The sequence below is a fragment of the Myotis lucifugus genome, unplaced genomic scaffold, assembly GCF_000147115.1.
Source record: "Myotis lucifugus unplaced genomic scaffold, Myoluc2.0 scaffold_155, whole genome shotgun sequence".
In the NCBI taxonomy this organism is placed as follows: Eukaryota; Metazoa; Chordata; class Mammalia; order Chiroptera; family Vespertilionidae; genus Myotis; species Myotis lucifugus.
Genome location: NW_005871203.1, coordinates 2,483,704 through 2,506,968, shown reverse-complemented (window position 1 = coordinate 2,506,968; position 23,265 = coordinate 2,483,704). Strand labels below are relative to the sequence as shown.

The 23,265-nt window shown below is 44.7% G+C and overlaps 1 protein-coding gene across 15 annotated transcripts in view; it reads left to right on the top strand.

Annotated features, from left to right (window-relative positions):
• LOC102425261 (putative serine/threonine-protein phosphatase 4 regulatory subunit 1-like) overlaps positions 1-22,839 on the top strand; it is a 54,247-nt gene extending 31,408 nt beyond the window's left edge. For 2 of the 15 annotated variants that reach the window (XM_023759413.1, XM_023759409.1), the window contains 15 exons: positions 1,084-1,191; positions 1,968-2,033; positions 4,144-4,302; positions 4,800-4,984; positions 6,036-6,478; positions 8,409-8,602; positions 11,715-11,810; positions 12,866-13,051; positions 13,290-13,451; positions 14,286-14,386; positions 16,512-16,632; positions 17,414-17,548; positions 17,744-17,827; positions 20,573-20,714; positions 21,412-22,839. In XM_023759413.1, coding sequence (XP_023615181.1) covers positions 1,084-1,191; positions 1,968-2,033; positions 4,144-4,302; positions 4,800-4,984; positions 6,036-6,478; positions 8,409-8,602; positions 11,715-11,810; positions 12,866-13,051; positions 13,290-13,451; positions 14,286-14,386; positions 16,512-16,632; positions 17,414-17,548; positions 17,744-17,827; positions 20,573-20,714; positions 21,412-21,569 — 2,340 coding nt within the window. In that variant the 3' untranslated portion in view covers positions 21,570-22,839. Of the gene's footprint in view, positions 1-1,083; positions 1,192-1,967; positions 2,034-4,143; positions 4,303-4,799; positions 4,985-6,035; positions 6,479-8,408; positions 8,603-11,714; positions 11,811-12,865; positions 13,052-13,289; positions 13,452-14,285; positions 14,387-15,888; positions 16,138-16,511; positions 16,633-17,413; positions 17,549-17,743; positions 17,828-19,599; positions 20,002-20,572; positions 20,715-21,411 lie in introns of those variants that run through there. The other 13 variants (XR_002830871.1, XR_002830872.1, XM_023759410.1 and 10 more) reach the window with 13 other exon arrangements.
• The last annotated feature ends 426 nt before the right edge of the window (positions 22,840-23,265 follow it).

Sequence of the window (23,265 nt, the reverse complement as noted above, 5' to 3'; positions counted from 1 at the left end):
AGCTGTTTTCAAGTCCTTTTCATGTCAGCTAGTTCTAACATCTGGTCTTCGTGGGTTTGTTTCTACTAACTGATATTTATCATGAATATGGGTCACATTTCCCCATTGCTTCTCATGTCTATGAATCTTTTATTGCCTATAGTATGTTCTTGATGAAACATTGTAGAAATCTGGATTCTGTTATTTTTCTCTGAAGAATGTTAACTTTATTCTAGCAAACAGTTTAGATTCTGTTTCCCCTGCAGCATTCAGCAGCTGAAACTACTTAGTTCCTTTTGCCTTCAGGCTACTGCTTTTCTTTGTGAATCTGACCATCTCCCCTGTGCCTGCACAGATTAGAGTAGGATTTAATCACAGATTTAGGGGGCTTTCCCTTTCTTAGTTCTCTCATTCCTTCTTCCCAAGATTTCTAACCTCATGTGTCAGCTGCTTTGGCAACCTCGGTCTCTGTTCTCTGACTTCTTAAACCAGTTATACTGTAGCTTTTGCTTGAGGTCCAGCTACTCTGCATAGCCATGCAGAATGAGGATGCCCCAGGCAAAAAGAGCAACAGCAATGCACATCTTACCCAGGATGGTTCCCTTCTCTCAGGGGTCTGCTCTTCTTTAGTTTCTACCAACATTTGATCCCTCTCCAGTGCCTACAGGTCACTTTTTGTCCTGTGTCCAGCTACTACTATATGTCCCTCCTCACCACTATTTGGTTTTGGTCACATTACTTAATCTCTTTGAGTGTTAATTTCCTCATTTGGAAAAATAAGGCTAAGTAATAGTTTGTCATAGGGTTTGGGGAAGGTAAAACAAGTTATTACACATAAATTGTTCACTTTTGTGTTGGGAACACAGTGGTTCCCTCTGATGGTAACCCTTGCGCTTTAGACAAACGCTTATCTGAGTAAAACTTGAGAGATATTTAGCCTTTTATTAATCATAGAACTTGACGGAACTCAAAAGAAGGTGTTTTCTGTTTTAACTTCTTGGTTATTTTGGTAATATTTTGAATACTAGCTTTTGGAACCTAAGTAGTGATGTGCAACACATAAGCTTTGGTATTTCAAGTGACTGATTTTCTTATTTTTTATAGATCATCTGCAAACTGGCTTCAGTGCTGAGCAAGAGCACAGTGGAACGCCTGCTGCTCCCTCGATTCTGTGAATTATGTGGTGATGGGAAGCTCTTTCAAGTTCGAAAGGTGAGCACATATTAGTTTCAAAACTTGAAAAATTCAAAATCCATGCCTGTAAAGTTTCTGGACTTCCTCAGTAGACATGGTCTGGAAGGAAAACATGGCCAGTGTGAACTGTGTGAGGAAAACATCTGAACAGCGTTGCCAGTTTTCACTGCAATTAGGGAATGCAGAGCGCCCTGGGGATGAGATTGTGTCTGAGTATGCCTGTTGTTCGCCTGTTGTTCTCAGGAGCTGGAAGTGCGAGGGGACCTTGCTGACTGTGACCCGATGCCTTTGCCTAGGCGAGCAGAGCCTTTCATTTTCTTGGGTGACTTGCCCTACCTTCCAACTCCTATCCTACCCTGCCCTCTTCCCTTTTCATCGCTTGTCACTTGGTTGTCAAATTCTTCCTTTTGAAGGCCAATGCTCCCCTCCCTGAACAGCCTCATCTTCCCTCTGGTCTCTCCTCATGACTCATCAACAAGATCGGTCTCATTTGGTCTTATTTACCATGCGGAGAATATGAAGGGTCTCTTTTGCTCTCTCCTAACCAAATGCATTATGTATTGAGATCAATTAGGAGCCAGAAAGTGCTAGAATTTGGTACTCTATTGTAAATCTTCAGTTTCCAATGCATCGTAGGCACCTGGGCGGTGCTGTGTGGGCGATGGGCTTAGTGAGTGCTTGTTAGCTGCCTCACTAGAGGAGTAATTGCTCTCAAGGTCCCTGCTTGTTAGTCTGTACAATTTGTTAAAACAAAAAAAGATGAGAATAATGGGTATGCCTTTTGCCTTTTTAAGGTATGTGCTACAAATTTTGGTGATATTTGTCACGCCGTTGGACAAGAAGCAACTGAGAAATTTTTGGTACGTGAAGTTTTGCCAATTGTAATTGCTGATGCACTTGTTAAGGCACTTTTAAAATCCATCATAGTTTTGTGTCTATGAGTCTTTTTCTTTGGAATGGCAGCTTGATTTTGCATTCATCAATTTCAAATTTCTTGACTTCTGAAGCTAATGTTTTTCATAAGCACGAGGCAGCTGGTCTGTGGAACAGAGTGGAAGCACCCCTTCCTCCTTCCTGTGGGCCTCTTCTGTTCCTCCTCCCTGCTCTTTCTAGAATGTTGCTCTACCACCTCACTCCTCGGCTTCAAAACCCATGGGATTGTTTCTTGGTTTCCAGGGTAACATCCAGACCCTTCTTGGCCTTTCAGGTCCCTTTACAAGTAGCTTTCCTGCCTTACCTCAGGTCTGAACACTGCTCTGGCCAGGGTGCTGATCCCCCTGGGCCACGCATCTGAGTCATGGGGAGGGCGGGAGCGGGGAGGGCCCAAGGGTTCATATTTTTTATAAATTCCCTCACGATTCTGAGACACAGTGGGGTAAAGCGCCACTTCATGAGCCAGCCAGTGACTCTTCTGCTTGTTACTGCCCCTCTTCCAGCGTCGCTCCTACCTGGTGGGACCCTGCTCCCACGGCAGACGGCAGACCCAGCTTGAATATGTATATGTCTCAGTCAGGTCCTTTCTGGCCTAGACTCACCTGTCCCCCACTGTGTCAGAGAGAGTTCATTCCTCCCTTTTCAGCACCCCCAGGACAATGAGTTCCGAGGACTTGTGTGTCCCTCTCCACACCCATTCTGGTCTGGCTGGTTCGGGATCTTCACCCTATCACGTTCGCCCTTCTTGCTTCCAGGTGCCTGCCTAGGCCCTGGCCCCTGGAGAATGCTGCGCAGCACATGCTTGCCTCTGTATTTGACAGGATATACTTCCTAAGGGTTGAAACTTAACCTCAGAAAGTATAATCTTTAAATTGATTTGTAAATTTAAGTTCAGAAGCTCATTTTATTTTATTTAAAGTATAAGCCATGTCTCCCTGGCCAGTGTGGCTCAGTTGGTTGAGTGTCATCCCATACATTCAATTCCCCTGGGAGACCAGGACACATGCCCAGGTTGTGGGTTTGGTCCCTGGTTGGGGTGTGTATCGAAGGCAATGGATCAGTATTTCTCTCTCACATCAGTGTTTCTCTCCCTCTCCCTCTCCCTTCCTCTCTCTCTAAAATAAATAAAAACACATTTTAAAAAAGTATAAGCCATGTCAACATAGTTCTGATAGTTCTGACCCCAAAATAATCCTTAGTGGGCTGTCGCTTTGAGTCCACAGGGAGTGTTGCCCTGCACTTGGTGTGTCTGAGTGAAGCAGCACACTCATCTTCCAGAGGCGGTATTTCCGGGCTCGCTTATGCCCGTTGTGGAGCTTTTTGCTGATTGTTTTATGTTGAGATATTAAAAACAAATTGTATTTTTAGACAAGATCGGCATGTTCAGGATGGTATGGCTATAGACCAAAGCCTTATTTTTAAAGGCAAAATTTTAAAAGAGGATATAATCATGACCTTCATACAGATATAAAATGAAGATGTGTCAGTGGTTTTATTAAACTCATGTGTTGATGAGGGAACCAGTAAGATATGACAAGTGGTTTCATGGAGAAGTTAAAGTGCCACACGTGGCCAGACCCTGGAACCCTGAAGTGACCTTACAAACTGGTCGTATCCAGGGAGGTAAGGTTTGCATGTCTGTGGACAGTTTTTAACAATTTACCTTCTATCACTAAATACCTCAGTCAGAGACCATGTGCCTGGATGGGTGAGCTTGTTGGGATAGCCACTGAATTTCAAAGTCGTTCCGAGTATTTCTCTATAATCACATATTGAAGATCACTTGTTCTGCCTCTGGGGTTTTTTCCTCCATTACCTTGTTAAATTTAACAGGTCCTTTACTGGAATTAAGAGGTAAAGGAAATGTTGCTTTATTCTGCTTGTCATAATTTCTATTGGTTTCAAATGATTCCTTTTAGATTAGTATATATTTCATTTTTCTTTGTCATTAATTTATGGATATGCCTTAGCTGCATCAATAAAACAGGCTCTCCGGGTAACCAGATTTGAGTAGCATGATTTTATTTGCTTTGGTAGATCCCAAAGTTCTTTGAGCTCTGCTCAGATAATGTGTGGGGGATGCGAAAGGCCTGTGCGGAGTGCTTCATGGCGGTGTCCTACAACACATCCCCCGAGGTGCGCAGAGCGCAGCTGTCCCCTCTCTTCATCCGCCTGGTCAGCGACTCCTGTCGATGGGTAAGCATGGGCTTTGTCTTGGCATCTGGACTTGTGACTTTTCAGTCATTGATTGTCACATTTAGACCTTGTGAGGCTTAGGGCACCTGAAATCTCAAAAGTTTTGGCGATGTTAAGAAAATGCTCCCACTGTCACGTTTATATTGAACAAATCTCATAGAAATGAGAACTGAGAAGGGAAAGAGCAGAACTGTGAATTGTTACTTCTGTTCTGAGCTTAACTATGCTGCAATGATTAAGAAGGTCTGTTCAGATGCTTTATAAAGTCCAGAATTATTTGATGTGGGATTAATTGCCTGGAAGGTTAAAAACTACATGATAGTGCCAAATTTTTCCTTATTTTCTGTTGCAAATTGTTTGTTTGGAATTTAAGGGAAGCAGTAAATCCGCTCAGACATACTTTGGCAGACAGTGAGTGGCCTGGTGATCTGCCCCCGCTCAGCCTGAAGTCAGACCTCGCAAGTGCCACATTCATGCGCTGTTCTCTCTGGTTTCAGGTGCGCCAGGCTGCCTTTCAGTCCCTGGGCCCCTTCATTTCCACCTTTGCAAACCCCTCCAGGGCTGGCCTCTATATTCGAGAGGATGGCACCCTGAGCATCAGGTCATCAGCTCAGAGTGCGGGGTCCAGCTTCATGTGCAGGTCAGCCGGTGCCCGCAACTGTGTTGACGCCACCTCAGCCTGGTAAGCTCCAACCCAATAATTACTAGGATCCCGCTTCACCTTAAGCGTCCACCTAAAATTCTAGCAATTATCTCCTCTGGAGTTTCAGTAACAGTGACCTTCTGGGCAAGATGGAATATTAGAGCTTTAATTATGTAAAGAAGGAAAAAGTAATTGCAATAATGGTTTTGAAACATGACTACTAGGTTATAAATAATGAAGCTACTGTGTCTCCTAAATTTAGATAAAATATTCATTGAGAGCAGTGATTAAATAACCTATAAAGAAAATTTTCTCTTACTTTTTGATTAATGAAGTTCTTTGGATAATGTACATGGGAAAAAATATACTTTTGTGCCATAGAATATTACATGCCCATAACGGTGAGATTCCTGACCCACTATCAGTAGACTCTATACTGTTTTTCTAGTAAATTCTAGTGATTGATCTTGGATTTGTTAAATATCTTTTCTCCAAGGATGGTGGGTGCATACTAACAAATCATTGGAGGTAGTAAACAGGCGTCTCTCCATTGGTAACATTACACGGAGTGTGAGAGTAGGTAGTTCACATCCCAGTACCCATTCTTTGTGATATGGGTCACCCTCCTCCACCAAGACTCAAGGAGTCCCTGCTGTAAGGCCTGGGGCAGGGCTTCCTCATCAAGACTTTCCAATGGTTAACCACCAGCCAGCACTTGCCCACTTCAGCCCGGTTCATTTTCTCATGCCTGCCCCCTGGTGGAGGTCCTAAGAAGCAGTGAGCGCAGGTCTTGCTTCTGAAGGTGTGCCAGCAGAAGCTGGGCTCTTCCCCACCGGCGTATACGTGTAGTGGAGGGATTGGCTGCGGCTGCGTGTGGCACTTTCAGTGAACATCTTCTTGCAGTGGGCAGAGGGGACTGCTTGGACCTCTCATCCTCTTGTGACACTGCTATCTTCTGGGAGACACAGCAGGCTGGGCGGCCAGGTCAGGAGGAGGACCGGGCTTGTGAGCATGTGGATCCTGTGTTTGCCTACTTTACTTTCAATCTATTACTTGGTGCTAAAAATTTGCCTTCCTCAATTTAACCCAGTTCAACACAGCCAGGGCAGATAGAGCCACATCCACCCATGGGAGGCCCATCAGGGGGCACCAGTGGTTTCCTGCACATCAAGAGCTCCTATGATGGCCCGATGGAAAACCCAATGGAGGACTCCGGCCTGACTGGAGCTGAGGTGACCAGTGCCTTCTCGAAGCTCCCTCATATTAACAACCTCCCCATCAGCAGTCACCCTGCACCTGATTCCTGGGCCTGCCCAGGGAGTCCTGAGGATGCATTCGGTAATTTCCTTTATTGGCGAACTCCTCTCCCTGACATAAGCCAGGACTTGGAGTTGCTTCTGAGTGCGGCTGGGCCGCAGGAAGAAGGCCGCTGCAGATCTGAGCCTGTGTGTGGCAGCTATGTGGCCAGGAGTGAGATTCAGAAAGTCCTCGACAGTTTGCAGGAGCACATGATGAATGATCCAGATGTTCAAGGTCAGTGTTGTCCACAGTGAAAGGGGAGACGGATGGCGTATTTCTGGGGTGTGCGTCACATGGGCCTGTGTCTTGCTGCATTGGGCATGTACTTATCTTTGGTGACATTGTACACACATCTCACTACAGCCAGAACCTCAGCATCTCCCTGCAGGTAGCCGCAGGGGTCCTGCCTCCTAGCAAGCAGCGTGCAGGTCTGACGTCAGTTCTAACAGGAGCGAGAGCTCTCGGGCATATCTGTAGCAGTGGGGATTTTATTAGCTCCTCGGCCACCTTTACATCCTTTGCTGTGTTATAATGCCTTCCAGTTATGAACAGCTATGGCTGCTGCTCCTCTTGGGGCGTTAACTCAGTCCTTAGCTAAACTTTGAGGTCTGTCTCAGCAAGGAAAAGGACAGCTTCTTCTTTGGGGTATTTTTCATTTTATGACTAGTACTCCCACTGAGTGTCGGATCAGGGAGCCAGGCCCTGCAATCCATATCCATTATCACGCCTCTTCTTTCTTGAAACATTGCTATATTTGTATTCTTCCCTGAGTTGGGGAAATTGGAAAAAAACAACACTTGCTGCTGTTGCTGGGCAAAGATTTGTGACGCTTTCGGGAAAGGAAATGTGAAAATCCAGTTAGCCCTATGATTATTCTTTGTCTTTAAATTGATAAAGGAAATTAAGTCAGTGTTTGCTAAAGGAATGAGCACATGTTACATATCACTTCTAATAGCCGTAGACAGAAGTCTGCATTTGGAAAACGTATGTATTTCTAAAACTCCATTCAACTCCATGCTGGGACCTGGCTGGGTGCTGGGGCAGCAGTGAGGACACTTGAGGCCCTCATGGTCAGGAGGAAGGGACTGTAAACAACCCCCCTCCATGGGTGTGGCAGGGGCTGGGCCAGGAGTTTAGGGCAGGAAGCTGGTTATTCTTGGGGACAGAGGCAATGTCTGGGAGGAGACCTTGCAGAGCGTTGACATTTAACAAGGGCTTTAAAGGACGGCTAGGAATCCACCATACAGAGAAGTTGAGTGATGAGTCTCATAGGTTCTTTCAGGTCCCTGGAATTATTTTGTAAAATCTTACATGTACATGCATACTTAATTTCTTTATAAAAAGGACCCACAAGCTGCTTTAGTGCGCAGAGGGATCTGTGACCCCCAAAAATTCAGAAATAAGTGGCACCTTAGGTATTTGTAATCGGAGATGTTGCTCGGGCCATGGGGAGGGCCTGGTGGGTGGCACTAAGGAGGTGGGTCCTTGTTCTGGGCACAGGAGGGAGCCAGCTACATGCTCTAAGCATTTGAATGAATCTTGGGGTCTGTTGAATTTAACCAGTAGAAAACAGAATGCAGGAAGTCGTGTGTGTGCATGTTTTGTGACATGGAAACGATTGTGTTTACAGAAAGGTGTGTGGATATGTCATCTTGACTGTGACGGGGCCTCAAACAGTCATGCTGTGGACAGGAAGCGTGAGCCGAGCAGGGTGAGCGGGACCTTGGCTCGCGTGTGTGCACATAGCCGGATTGACTCCTGCACGTGTGTGCGCTTGTGTGCACCTGTGTGTGTGGCGGGGACGGCAGCCACCCTGCTTTATAAATGAGGGTGCAGAACCCCCTCCCTGAGTCAGTGGGCCTCTCAGACATCGGCATTCAGTAACATTGTATTGTCTTCCTGTGAAAGATGATGGAGTCGAGCTCTGATTTCCCAATTGAGGCACTTCAGGTTCAGATTTGATGCTGTGTGTGTGGCTGACGTTTAGTTGGAGTCGTTAAGGTTAATGGTGGTAAACATCACAGCCTGACTGAGTGCTCATTCTGGGACCCCAGAGCATGGTTATTGTAGGGACAGATGTGGGGAAAGTGAGTGTATGTGTGGTGTGCGCACATCCACAAATCAGATAAAGTTACTGAAATTCTCGAAACTTCTCTCCCTGCAGCTCAAGTTCAGGTGCTATCAGCTGCACTGAGGGCCGCACAGCTGGACTCTGTGAGTGAGCCCGAGCACCCACTGGCAGACAGTCTGAGTGCAGTGTCCCTTTCAGATCCCAGGCCGGCCTCTGACAGCTGGCTGGCTCCGTCGGCCTCATCCCTGCAGAGTGAGCCCTCTGTGGCCAGGATGTTACCAAGCACAGTAAGTCTCTGGCCTCTCCCTCAGCCACTGAGGATGTGACAGAAATCTCAAAGCTGCTGTCTCTCTTATTAGTAGGTCCTGGTGGAGATGATAAATGGCAGGTTTAATTTTATTCTTAAGGTCATCTTTTGGATAACTAGACAACCAATCAATCAGGTGATTGATAACCCTGACTCTCCTCCACAGAGACAAGGTGGGGGACCAAAAGGACCTTCCCTCTTCTCCAAAGATGATGAGACCTGCTTCTTGGGGGAGGGGTTAACCAGATCATGGCTCTGTTTCACTGCCCACCGGTGGTTAGATGTTTGAGTAGGAGTGGAAAGTGAATTCCTACAGCCTCTCTAGGTTGAAGTTGACAGAGGCCTTAGAAGTTGATCACAGCCTTCAACCCTCTCCTTAGAGACACTCTCTCAACACACAGTCACTCCTGCAGTGGCACCAGCGTGCTGTGTCTGCTGGAGAGGTTTGGGTGAGCCCACAGACCCCACCTCCCTTCCCTGTAGTCTGGCACCAGCCCTGCGAGACAACTCCCATCCTGGGAGAGTGCCTTGTTTCTTAGTTCCATCTCTCTAGAAGCTTCCTAGCTGCTTTTGGTGGGAGGCTCCAGTGCCTCCCTAATTCCCACTAAACTTGCACTTGGACCACCTAGAGCTGGGGTCCTTCACAGGTCAGGTGAGACTAAAGAACTGAAATTAGGGAGGGGCCCATGATCAGTGTCATGGGCATGTTGGCACCTTCTCATTTTCATGTGCCTTAATGGAGGCCGGAGGCCAGAATCCCAGTTGTTTCTCATTTCTCATAGTTTGTAACTTGATTTTAGCAATTCTGCTAACGTATCACCTCCCTTACCCGCTAGGCCTGCTCCAGTAAAAGCAAGACAAAAGACAAATTTAAATAGCCTAAACATAAAATGTTTAAGAGTTTGTTAAGGTTACCCTTGATTAGTAAGAAATAAGGTGATATCCTATTTTGCTGGTTTTTTTAGAAAAACAGGCAAGAAAACTCATGTTACCCTTATTGAAACCAGACGTGTTAGGTAGATAGGAACGTGTGGTCATATTTGCCTTGGTGGGACTGTGACAGTCTTTAGGCTTCCCTGTCATATATGGAAGTGGACAAAAGAAAAAAGAACCAGTTCCTCACCCTGGCTAGTGTTGCTCAGTTGTCAGAGTGTTGGCCCCACACTGAAGGGTCTTGGGTTCAATTTCTGGTCAAGGGTATGTACCTGGGTTGTGGGTTCACTTCCTGCCCGGGTCAGGGCATGTGGGAGGCAACCAGTTGATGTGTCTCTTTCACATCAATGTTTCTTTTTCTCTCCATCCTTCCCTCTCCCCCTTCCTCCCTCCTGTCCTCCCTTCTAGTCTCTGAAAAAGCAATGGAAAAAATATCCTTAGGTGAGGATTAACAACAAAAAAAGGAATTTGTTCCTCCACGTTGGCCCTTTTGTGAGGAGGGTTTTAAAGGGCCCCTGTCTTTGGTCCTTGGTTTGTGGTGTGGGACATCAGGAGTCTTGAATTTGCAGCTTGACTCTTAGGTTCCAGTGGGATCAGTCAGGATGATTCCAGTTGTAAAATAAGGAAAAGGAAGTGAAAAACGCAAAAAGCTTAATCAGTGAGGGCTGTGTTCTTTCAAACAGTGAACAGGAGAGGAGCTGAGGCTGGGGGCTGGCACCTCAGCTCCAGAACTTGACCCCATTCCACGTGTCCACTCTGCCACCTTGGCTCGCCAACTTAGTCCCCAAATGCCCAGTGGGGGGAGGGGCCTCCTTTTTCTGACCTGTCACTTGACTGTGAGGCGGTTTTCTGGGGAAATGACCTCTCGGTACCTCTGGGGGCTGCCTGGACTTGTGGTGGTTACGGAAACCTAAGCTTGGCTCCTGAAATAAGTACCATACTTACAATTCCAAATGAAGACTTTGGAATAAAATTAATTCCTGAAAGAAGAAAAATGATTTATTATTTATTAATCTATGTGAATTTATTAAGTTGGAGAAATTGAGGTCTTAGGTTATCATACCAAAGCGTTCCTGTTTTATCACGCCCTTTATTAAATAAGCAGTACATTTCAGTGGAGACCTTGGGGATTGAAGGTTCTGGTAGCGTGTCTCAGCCAACAAAGCGTCTATCGGTATATTAATCGACTCTCCTGGATCATATATTGAGCTGATTTGTCAAAACCTATTAAGCTGGCAGGCAGGGTGACATTTCCATGCAAGTAGGGAACCCATGTTATGGTTGGAGCAGAAGGTCAGACCCATCTCAGTTAACGTTAGTCAATGATCAGAGACCAATATGTCACCATTGAATGTTCTTGCACATCTTAATTGTTAACCTAATGTAAGGGTTCACCAGCAAACATGAAGAGTGTTTGCACATGTGAAAATCCAGAACAGCTCTCCGAGCACACGCTCCTCATCAGTCATTTTCACTCAGATTAAATGAGGCTGCCCAGTGCCTCTCATCCTCTCTCAGGCCCAGCACCGATGCACTCTCCAGTTCCTGGGCAGTGCTGGATGTGTGTGCTTCACCATTTCCTGAAAACCTCACCCTGCTTTCAGGAGTGGTCCATGACTTAAATGTGCAGTTGTTCCTTAAGGGCTGTGGGTAACCACACTCGAGGTCCTGGGGCTTGAAGAATGATAAACGCAGCCTCCGGTTGTTGGTGCATGCCAGGGTTAGCCTGTCTTCTGTAAGGGCCTCAAGCAGTTTTGTTTTTTTTAAATATATTTTTATTGATTTCAGAGAAGAAGGGAGAGGGAAAAGAGATAGAAACATCAGTGATGAGAGAGAATCATTGATTGGCTGCCTCCTCCACCCCCCCTACTGGGGATGGAGTCCACAACCCAGGCATGTGCCGTGACTGGGAATCGAACTGTGACCTCCTGGTTCATAGGTCAACACTTAACTACCAAGCCACACTGGCCTACCCAACATCATATAGAACTATGCAAGTGTATTTTTTTTAACACCTGAGAGAGAGCTTGACCTAATGGGAAGCTCTGGTCTTGGTTTGCATAAGTCATTCCTGCCATTGAAAGAGGGTTCCTTGAGGGGGGCAGTAGGGCAGCTTCCTCCACACAGCCAGTTGGTAACATGCCCCATCCCTTTTGCAGAATCCAGGCGAGCCCTGCCCTGGAACCCGTGACCATCTGGGGACCCAGCAGAGGCATGACCCCGTCCCACTTGAGGAGAATAAATCTAAACTACAGGTTTGTTCCTTAAAAAGAAAGCAGCTTAAAATTTTACATTTCTCTGGGAGTTAAATTTAAGAATGGACACTGGAAGCAAATATTTTTCTTCCATCAATATTCATGACATATCTTAGTTTACAATCTGTGGTGCTAATATTTCCTCTCATGTAAAAAAAATAGTAAACTCCAAGTAGTGTTTAAAATCTTGTGAGTAATCTAGAATAGTATTTTAAAGTAAATCAAACATAAGAAAAATTTTGACATCTCTATGCTAATATTTAATGTCTGTTTATACAAGTCATTTTGTTTCTTTGTGTATGAAAAGTTTTTGATGGCTTTTTTAAAATCAAACTGTGCTTGGCTTTGTTCTGTCTTGTGAATTGGCTTCTTGTGCCATGTGAGTTCTCTTAAATGCTTCTAAATTTTGTACCCCCCTTCCCTTTACAGAGATAAAGGTAAGTGGGCGCTGTCTCATGAAGGCAGTATTCCATCAGTTGAAAAGAAGTAGTAATGATTGAGTGTAGGGGCTCAGGCCCAATGTTCTGGGGGCAGTTATAAGAAAAGATAGTTTCTATTCTCAAGAGCCGTGTGCACCAGACAAACCAACATTCTAGACCAGGGGTGGGCAAACTTTTTGACTCGAGGGCCACAATGGGTTCTTAAATTGGACCGGAGGGCCGGAACAAAAGCATGGATGGAGTGTTTGTGTGAACTAATATAAATTCAAAGTAAACATCATTACATAAAAGGGTACGGTCTTTTTTTTTTTTTTAGTTTTATTCATTTCAAACGGGCCGGATCCGGCCCGCGGGCCGTAGTTTGCCCACGGCTGGTCTAGACTGTTCTTTATGACATCAAACATTGGCTGAGTTTAGCAAAGGTGAGTGTGGACATTAACTTCAGTCCAAGTAGAAAACTGAGGGAACAAGAAGTTCACCAACTTGAAGCTTCAGGAAGGCCTCTTGCGTTTTCTGATTTTCTGTTTTTACCTTCAAGTTCCAAACTCCTTGCTTTTCGTGTCTTCTCTTTCTTTCCAGCAAGCATGATGGTTTCCTTTCTCTCCTGTTTCCCAGGATATTATTCCTCAGCCCCTATTGGATGAGTATGTGTCGATGACCGACCCAGCTCGAGCCCAGACTGTTGATAGCGACATAGCCAAGCACTGTGCATACAGCCTCCCAGGGGTGGCGCTTACGCTGGGCAGGCAGAATTGGCACTGCCTGAAGGATACATACGCAACGCTCGCTTCCGACGTGAAGGTAAGAGTCGCACGTGAGCACAAGTGAGTCATCTGACGAGGAAGAGGTGGGAAGCTGCAGCTGGGCTCACGGCCTGAATTTATGTGCTCGTGGCTGCCACGTTTACAGATCTTGGAGGAAAGAAAGCTTTAAGTGGCCAACACCTGGTAGCATCAGTTTTTCTCCAGAAATAGCCCTCACCTTTTGGTAACATGGCGCTGTGCTTGCTTTCTGTGGCTTCTGTCTGCTGTGCACCCAGTGGAAGGTACGTCGGACCCTGGCCTTCTCCATCCATGAGCTGGCTGTGATTCTCGGGGATCAGTTAACAGCTGCTGACCTGGTACCCATCTTCAATGGATTTTTAAAAGACCTGGACGAAGTACGAATAGGAGTTCTTAAACACCTGTATGATTTCCTAAAGGTAGGAAGAAGGATTAAAAAAACACAAAACAAACCTCCCCTCTTCAAAACAGTTTTTTAAACCCTGCATGTGTAGAGTACCAGAGGAAAAAACAACAACACAGGTGTCTGGGTTTTTCAGTTCAAACATACCATCCAAAATCTTACAGTGGGTGTTCTTTTGGTGAGGGGTAGATGTTTTTATACCTCTCCTCCTATCTCCCTGCACCTCAGAGGTCTAATTCTGCGAGGGGTGTGGACAGGTAGGCCAGCGTGCTCCCTGAGTCAGTGGGGGTCTTGCCCAGCTCTGAGCCCAGCTGGAATCAAGCTCACTCTGCATGCAGGGCTTTTCTGCAAGACGTTGCTGCTTCCCTGCTTTTTTCCCCCCTAAAGGAATGATGAGTGCAAAAATAAGAATTTAAAATGGCCCAGAGAAACGAATTATTTTCATTCCCGAGCTGAGCTGCCTGGAAGGGCTTTGGTGCCCAGCTTAGGGTTTCCTGTGGCACAGGAGCCAGCGAGCAGGGCCCACTCCTGGGAAACAGCCATGGTACTACCTCGTGAACACACACAGATGGGGCTCCTTGAGGCAGGAGTCCTGCAGGAGGAAGAGCTAGGGGTACTGAGGACACCCGGGTCATGCAGGAGCCCAGGGAGAAGGCTGGAGGCACTCAGGGCTGCATGGCGTCTGTTCACAGCAGCGTCCACACAGCCCCACTGGGTGGTCCAGGCAGCAGGGGAAGGCACAGTTCTTGCTGGTGACAAACGTATAATCTGAAGTAAAATAAAACAGTATATGTGGGCTCATGTTGAGAGATTATATATTTTTATTTATATATACATTTTTAAAAAATAGTTGCTTCATGAAGACAAGAGGAGAGAATATCTTTATCAGCTTCAAGAATTTGTAGTGACCGATAACAGCAGGAATTGGAGGTTTCGATATGAACTAGCAGAGTAAGTAAAACCTGTGTGGGGCTGTGCGAAGGCAATTAGATGGAGTAAGTCTTCATTTTCCTACCTTGTAATTGATTTCTAAACTAGCAGTAATAGTGTTCTTTGGGATAAAGAGATTATGTTTTTATTAAGGGATAAACCAAACTCCAAAGCTCTAAGTTACAAATACCTCTGTCTCCGGGGAGACATTCATTTTCAGATGAAGACAGGGCCCGAGTCACTTTGGAATTAAAGTGTTCTGCTGTTCTATAAAGCAATTTATTCGAACCAAATAAAAGATGAATCACCCACTCTTCAGTATTTTCCTATTAATCGGAGCAGTTTTTTGCCAGCGCTTTCTTGAACATTCTGAGTGTAGCCCTCTCTGCAGGGCACAGTGTGGTTTAGGCACTTCAGCTTCCAAAGAACATGACGCTGCAGTGAGAGATATGAAAAGGTCTAGCGCAGATGAGACGATTATTAAATAAAACTGTCCCCCAAGGTGGCTCAGATCTGTACCTCATTTTGTGTGTGAAGGAGTTATTTAATTCCGTCTGTGCCGGCGAAGGGAAAGGGAAAGGTTTTAGCGATTCTAATAGAGTGAAAGCATCACTTTAAATAATTCTCCTTCCCGAGGTGCATAATGTGATTTCCGCAGTATCGAGTGGATTTGTTTGTGGTGGTGGTTGTTTGGGTTTTAGTTTTCACCTTGTCGAGATTTATTTCAGTATCTTTAGTTTTCATTTTCCTTCCTCTCAACTAGAAATCTCTCAAATAATTATCTTCCCTGTAGAAATCCATCAAGCTTTTGCAGCTATTCAGGATATGATTTGGCCGATGCCGGGGGCAAACTAAAAGATTTTCTCTTTGCTGTGATCTTTAATCATTATGCTTAATTTGAGCGATTGAGGTTTTAGTCATTATGCTATGTTCCCAGCCTATGTTCTAAGAGAACAGAGACAAAAATAGGCCCAAGTTTTTCATGAAAGCATTGTGCCCTCTAGCGGCAGTGTGCGGAAACTCCGCCAGGTCCGTCTGGGGGCGGGCTGACCGGCTTTCCAGGGCTGGGAACTGGGTGGGGGGCGGAGAAGGGGACGCGGCTGGGGATGGGGACGGGCTGACGTGCTTCCCGGGGACGGGGACGGGGTCAGGGGACCGAGGATGGGCTGACCTGCTTCCCGGGGCTGGGTACCGGGGCCAGGGGACCCGGACAAGACCGGTTTGGGGACGGAGCTGAGGTGTGGTGTGGCTCGGCTAGCATGGCCAGACAGCATTATCTCTGAGCGCTGTCTCCCATATCTGCCTTGGTTATTGAAGCCAAAGCCACTGATAAGAATTCTGTGCTCCTGTGCCCATGATACTGGTATCATTTTCCTGAAAACAGTGCTTTTTGATATGAAAATATTCACCAGCACTCCTGGCTTCTGGTTCTAACTTCCTTCAATCTCTTTTTCATTTCCTTTTGTTGCCAGTGTGGAAATAATGCCATTTATTTTCATAACCTTCTCCCCATCCCCATGTAGAAAGCAGCGAGAGCTCTGCAGTAGATTTCCCCACCAGCCGGAGGATGAATTCCCCCCTTCGAGTAAATCGCTGTTATTTCTCTCCAAGCGGACCGGCTGCGTTTGAAAAGCTCTGCAGAGCCGGAGCCGGCCAGCAAAAACAGAAATTTAATGTGCAGCTCCAGGATCACTGTGGAGGCAGTGAAATCTCATCACAGTGTTCCTTCGTCTGTTGATCTTTGGGAATTTCAGTGTTCTGGCTATTTTTAGGTTATCTGATTTTTAAAGTTTTATGTGCTTTCCAACTGATAACCTAAAATTGAAATAGTAAATCCCTATTCATAAATTTCTCAACCCCTGTTTTACCAAGTGTAATTTATGTCCTTTTTATTTGATTTGTTTGTGTGTGTGAGATGAGGAATTCAGGTTTTCCCCCACTGTTCTTTGCGTGGCCATTTCACTCAGTGCTCTGCGTTTCCTTGACCGGAAGCCTCCCTCGGTCTTCATTGCCCTTCCTCCCAGAATGGCTGTTTTTTTTTGTTGTTGTTGTTTTTTTTAATCTATAAGATGAAGTAAGAGTAAAGAGAAAGAAATAAGATGGGGTTTTGCCTCCCAAAACAATTTCTTTTTCTTTTAAATTTCAGGCAGCTGATACTAATTTTGGAACTCTATAATCCCAATGAGGTTTATGATTATTTAATGCATATTGCCTTAAAGCTGTGTGCAGATAAAGTTTCTGAAGTGCGGTGGATCTCCTTCAGACTAGTAAGGAATCATGGCTTTTTCTGTTTATGATTTTTGGAAATACTAATATTTATGTTTCTTCCATTTTTAACTCCTTTATTTTTTTTCTGGGCTTTAATTTGTCAGTTTACCTGTGAAACCAGCTTTTATATTTTAGAATTAAGAACTGTATGATAGTTTTATCAGTTTGTAAGATAGCCTTTTTGTTAAGCTGTATGTTTCAGGGATGGAAATTGTGGGTAAGTCATTTTATAAATGAAACCCTTTAAATAGTGGCTTAGTGTTTCTTTTAAACCCGGGTTGGGTTTAGTCTACAGCATGAATTTATAGAAAAGTAGTTAGTAAACAAAGTAGATCCTATTTGACATGGGTTTACACCAGCTGAAGACGGGGTAAAGGGGGAGAATCTCATTTGAAAATATTATTGATTTACTAATGGTATTAAATTTTTATAAAAATGACATGTTCTGAAAGGTAATGATTTAGCTATTATGCAAGGGTACATTTTCTCAAGTTTGGAATTTTAAGATTAATAATGTATTTTTTCAGTGCCAGTCCCTTGTTAAATTTTATTTTAATGAAGGGCTTTATGTGTGTGTGTCTGTGTATTTCTATATATTTAAACATCTTTTTTCCTTTGTGTTCTAATGATTACTATAACAAAAATTACTTTCCCCCATGCTTATAAATTTATTTTAAAGATGGAAGGGTACATAAAAATGTCTAGTTTCCATGTAAAGTAGTATTCATAATTCAAATAGATGGCAGCATTTTATATTTGCTCTTCTGATTTTTTTCACAGGTTGTGGCAATTCTGCAGAAATTCTATTCAAACAGTGAAAGTGCTTTGGGGGTAAATTTCATCAATGAACTCATCCTAAGGTTCCGGCACTGTTCGAAGTGGGTTGGAAGGCAAGCTTTCGCTTTCATTTGCCAGGTGAGCCTGGCCTGGGGGAATCTGCCCTGGGCACACAGTTGCCATGTGTTGCTATCAGGTGCCCCAGACGAAGAATCCAGGCCTGAACTTGGGGATCAGTGGACCAAACCCCCTTATCTCACAGCAGATTGGAACCAGCCCAGTCAGGCACAGTGACTCAGGGTTTCCCAACCTGTACATGTACTTGTCTTGTAGATATTGATTGAGCACCTACTATTGCCAGACATGCTCTTGATGCTGGAGACAAGCTCCTGTCCTCCCAGCACCTTCCATCGTGAGGTGAGGGCCAGACCCAGAGCCCTGCTCCTGCCATGTCCAGTCCAGGGCTGTGTGTATCTCTGCCCCTCACCGTGGCCAGCTGCCTTGGGAGGAAGGGGGGTAGTGAAGGACAGAGCAGCAGGTTAGGGCAGAGACTATTTAATATTGTTTGAGTGAAGTTCATGTCAGCCTGTCCAGCTCCTCAACTCACCCTCTCTACTTAGCATCTTGGACATGAGGGTGTGATTTACGTTTGGCTGGGGAGGGTGGCTGCCGTTTCTTGAATGTCTCTGTGTGCCAGGTGTCAAATCCTCAGGAATAAGATCTACTGTGTGTTGAGTTTGGTACATCCATTTAAGACTGATTTTTAGATGAAGCAGTTGAAGCCCAGAGAGGTTAAGTAACTCGCTCAAGATCACACAGGAAGTATTTTCTGCTAACGTGTTATTTTTAAAGTCTTAACCTTTCTTTATGCACATTTTCGAGCATGCACGAAGGTAGAGGGACTAGTGCAGTGATGGCGAACCTATGACACGCGTGTCAGAGGTGACACGTGAACTCATTTTTTTTGGTTGATTTTTCTTTGTTAAATGGCATTTAAATATTTAAAATAAATATAAAAAATATAAGTCTTTGTTTTACTATGGTTGCAAATATCAAAAAATTTCTATATGTGACACGGCACCAGAGTTAAGTTAGGGTTTTTCAAAATGCTGACACGCCGAGCTCAAAAGGTTCGCCATCACTGGACTAGTGTAATGAATCTTGGGAACCCGCCACCCAGCTTTGTCAGCAATACAGGAAAACCATGATTGGACTCCACCTGACCTCAGGCCCCAAAGCCCCCTTCTCGCCTTCCTGACTTCTCCCACTGAAGGACTCACCAGGGCCCCTGTTGGGCTGGAGGGGCGTCATAGGGGTACTTTGGCCATCACTTTGAGAAATGCCAAATTCATAGGCTTGTAAAGAAGTTGGAGCTCCAAATCATTTTTGGAGAAAGGGTGAATGAGGTATTTTTGCTTTTATCTTTAAACGAGTGACCCAGTGCATGGATTTGTGCACATTGAAAGGGAATTAATTAGAAGGTGGCCGGTGGGGTGGGTCTGGGCGAGACGGGCTGGACACACCATGGAGCCAACCTCCCGTGGCCCCTCCCCGGTGTCTGTGGAGTCAGCGGGGTCTCTCCGGCCAGTGGGGTCCCTCAGCGTGGCCTGGCCTGTGGGGATCAGGCTGAAACCAGCTCTCCAACATCCCCTGAGGGGTCCCAATGTGCGAGAGGGCACTCTGCAAAGTTGCTGTTGTACAGGGTGTGGAACACAAACACAAGTGTGCAGTAAACCAGATTTGGGGCCGATAGTGCCCCAGCAACAACATAACCCATGGCCGAAGGTGGAGTCACGCAGCCCTGCGAGGAATTGGGCTCCCTCCTCTCTGGTTTTGGGGTGCGTCACCCAAGAACCGCTGCTGCCAAGTCACTGCAGCTTGGCAGCTCCTGCGTTGAGCGTCTGCCCCCTGGTGGTCAGTGCACGTCATAGCAACCAGTCGGAAAGGCGGAGGGACACTTAGCATATTAGCCTTTTATATACATAGATTCTTCATCTCACATTTAGAAACTACATGATGAAACAAAAGTAAAAGATGCCAAAACAATTTTGTTCAAGAACAAATTTTTTTTTGCACTTTCATTAAATTCATCATTAAACATTTAGAAAACCCACAGTAATAGCAGCACAAGGAAAGGGCTCAGCCAAGACTCCTTGCTAAGGGTCATGTTGATTATTACTAAATTGCAGCCCCAGGGAGAGAGCACCACCTGGAGGTTGAGGGCCGACTTAGAGCCAAACCACCAGCTTGAAGCCTGGGCCAAGCAGCCTCTCTGCACCGCCTTTGCACCGGTGAAATGGGGGAGCAGCTTCCGTGCCTGCCTCCTGGTGTGGTCCTGAGGCTTTAATGAGCCGATGCTTCTGAGTCACCGTGCATGTGCCGGCACCTGGAGGACACTCAGTACGTGGTAGCTGCTGCAGTTCCCAGCAGTGGGAAGATCTGTAGGAGACAGATCTATAGATTCCGCACATCTGGTTTGGAATCTCCACCCTGCTGCTGCTTGCTGGTCACTACCACATTGGACCAGAATTTCCTCATCTATAAAACTAGGCCGCCAGGGCTGGCTGTGAGAATTCAACGTGCGAACACTGGTAAGACTTCTTAAGTGGAGAAGCAGTGAGCAGATGCTGGTGGTGGTACAGGAGCCTTGTTTACAGAAGCCAGGTACTGGATGGGGTCGGTGGTCTGGCTGTCACTTGACAGGCTTGGCCCCTGCCCTCAGAGCTTGGGCTCCAGTGAGTGATGGAGGTGAGGATTCTTCACCCTTAGTGGTGGTCACTATGCTAGCCTCTGCAAGAACGATCTGCCATCCCCACCACTTGCCATTGTACAGATGAGAAATCGGAGGCCCAGGAAGGTGAAGCAAGGCCACAAAGGCAGTAAATGACCAAGTCAGGTTTTGAACCTGGACCTGTCTGACTCAAAGCCTTTGCTTTCTCCACCAGATATTGTACCACTTGTACCTCAGTGCTTGGTGAGGAGCTACAAAATGTTAACTGTGTTTCTGACCAGATCAGTGGTTGAGAGTTTTAAGTTAAGACACACATGCCCCTCAGACCCACAGATTCTGAAACTGCTTCTTTGGGATTACAGAAGTGGGTGTTTTGAGGAGAACCGTGCTGATCACCATTGAAATGTCAGTTCTTTATCTTTTCATCACAGGCAGTGGTGAGTGAGGAGTGTATCCCTGTGGACCAGTTTGTTGAACACTTACTCCCCAGCCTTCTAAGCCTTGCCTCAGACCCTGTGCCCAATGTCAGGGTGTTGCTCGCCAAAGCTCTGAGGCAGACACTCTTGGACAAGGGTACGTGCACCAGCTTTCTGAGCTTATACATCTTAAACTTGATCAGGTAGCAATGAGGTTTCCTCTCCAGGAAATCGTGGCAAGTCATGTGATAGCACACTTCTGATTTATGATATAAGTTAATACATTCACTTTCATGTATATTTTATGTTATTCACAAAAGGACTGAGGAAATCAACGTGGTTCAGTTTTTACATTTAATCAACATGCTAAAATGCAAAATATTACATAATTTAGAAAGGAAGGAAACTGCAAATTTTGAGTTATGGTATACAGATTATGAAAGGTAGCAAATTTAAGCCTGAACTACAATTAGGTTTTAATGGTCTGGTCTTGTAGTCAGTAAGAAAAAATATATTGCTCAACCTGGTCAGTTATTTTCACCTGAACAGGACTTAGTATAAGGTAGGGGCCTTGGATAGTTCACTTCTACTGGAGGGAAGAAAAGATAGTAGTGAAAGTTTTTTAGTTATAATTTTCTAAATATGCCTACCAATTCTTATGAGTATATCTTTAAAATTTAGTATATACTCTTTGATTAAAGCAATTTGATCACTTTAAAGGACTTATTTATATGATAATTCTTTGAAAAATGATGTATTGTCCTAAGATTTGGTTTAAGAACCCCCAAAGTAGAAGATGTTTTAGAACACAATTCATGGCACACGTGATTCAAACTCATGGTTTCTCTCTCTAGCGTACTTTAGAAATGCCGGCCACCCTCATCTTGAAATCGTTGAAGAGACCATCTTAGCTTTGCAGTCAGACCGGGACCAAGATGTCTCCTTTTTTGCCACGCTGGAGCCAAAGCGGGGGAATCTTGTGGACACTGCCATGCTGGAGAAACGGAATTGAGCTCTGGGATCGCTCACAATCGCTCCTTCTGTACTTGGGGCATATCTCTTATGTAATCAGACCTGCTGAGGGAGGGAAACTTCTGAAACTCTGACACCACACAGTCAAATGACCCCTTTCCCACATGCAGTCACGGGACTGCACCTGGGACCGGTCTGTGCCATGCTTCTGCGCCCCACCTACCTGATCCAGGGTCTGAAAGGTCCTAGAACCAGGTGGTTAACTGGGTGTGGGGGCCTCCACAGCCTCAGGTTACTCGTAAGCAGTTTGTTTTCTCTATGATAGACTATATTATTTAAAGCCTCCCCAAATATAGTAGTTTATTAGAAGTTTTTCAGTCTTTAAAGACTTGCACATTTGGCTGCCTTATGCTTTCCTATAAAATGTAGTTTATGGTATTATATTTTATTTTTAACTGAAATACTGTACATATGTAAATAACTCTTGACAGGAAGAAAAGATATTAATGTAATATTAGCCTCCTATCATTGAACAAAACAAATACATCATTTAAATTTATGCTCCACTTTGAGTTGTGGCAAATATAGCCCAATTTGTTTACTTTTGAAAAATGTGATAGTTAAAGAAATCTACTAAAGAATGATTTGTGGCAATCTTTTGTATGTTTGTTATAAACTCTGTTTGGAACTTTTCTTCATCCCCTCCCCTTCTTGCAGGACTGTAGCCATAGCTGTGTTGGTCTTTGATAGAGGCATGTTGCAGAAGGAATTCATTTTTAGGTGGATATAGTATCATATGCTTAAGAACTCAGGAAGGAAATTGGTCATTGAGATGCATGGACATTGCCTTTATACTTAATGCTTTAGAATCTTAACAACAAAAAAAATAGGAAACCAGTTCTGATCAGTCCATAGACTTGCCCACAAATGCCAGTGGTTTGGGGTATTAAATTATGATACTCTAATACTTTCAACAATAAATTTAAAAAAATAAAAAATTATGATACTCTTCAAATTGATCTAAGTATACAGAACTTAGATTTCATGCTTTTACAATTTGAACCAAGAAAGATGCTCTAGAATTTAAATAAGTTTTCTTATTAGTAATTCAAGGTTCTATAAACATTAAATAATGTATGCTCATATTACTGTGTTTCCATGTGTATCTTCTCAAAGGTGGGCATAAGGGAAGGAAGGGGCTGCCAGAGAGGTCCAAGGGCAGCTGCCAAGGGCACGTCAGCTGTGTCCATGCTTCCCTTGGAGCTGTCTTTTCTTTGTTTTAAATAAAATATCTGGAGCCACATATTGAATTTCCAGGTGTCCAGGATCCTCTCCTCTTCCCCAGTTCCATGGAGCTGCTGCTTTGAACATAAGGGGAGGCATTTCTGGCACCAAAGAAAACAGGATGCATTTGTGGGAATCTCAAAGTGTAACCAGGGTTGCGTTTTGGCAACTTCAGCAAAAAGTGGGTTAATAAATCGGAGGCTACATATTAAGAAAAACAAACAAACAACTTCAATTCATTTTGTGTTCAATTCTTGCCTACAGTAAGTAGATGGAGGTAGTGTTTTGCTTCAGTAACAAGCGATTTTTTTTTATTGCCTAGAAATTGAGATTGCCATGTTGTTCAAATCTGTTGATATAGAAGCCAGAGTAGAATTATTCAAGTAGAATCTTGTATTCTGTGAAGAGCTTAATTTTCCATTAAGGAAAAAAGATTAGCTTCTGTTTGTGTT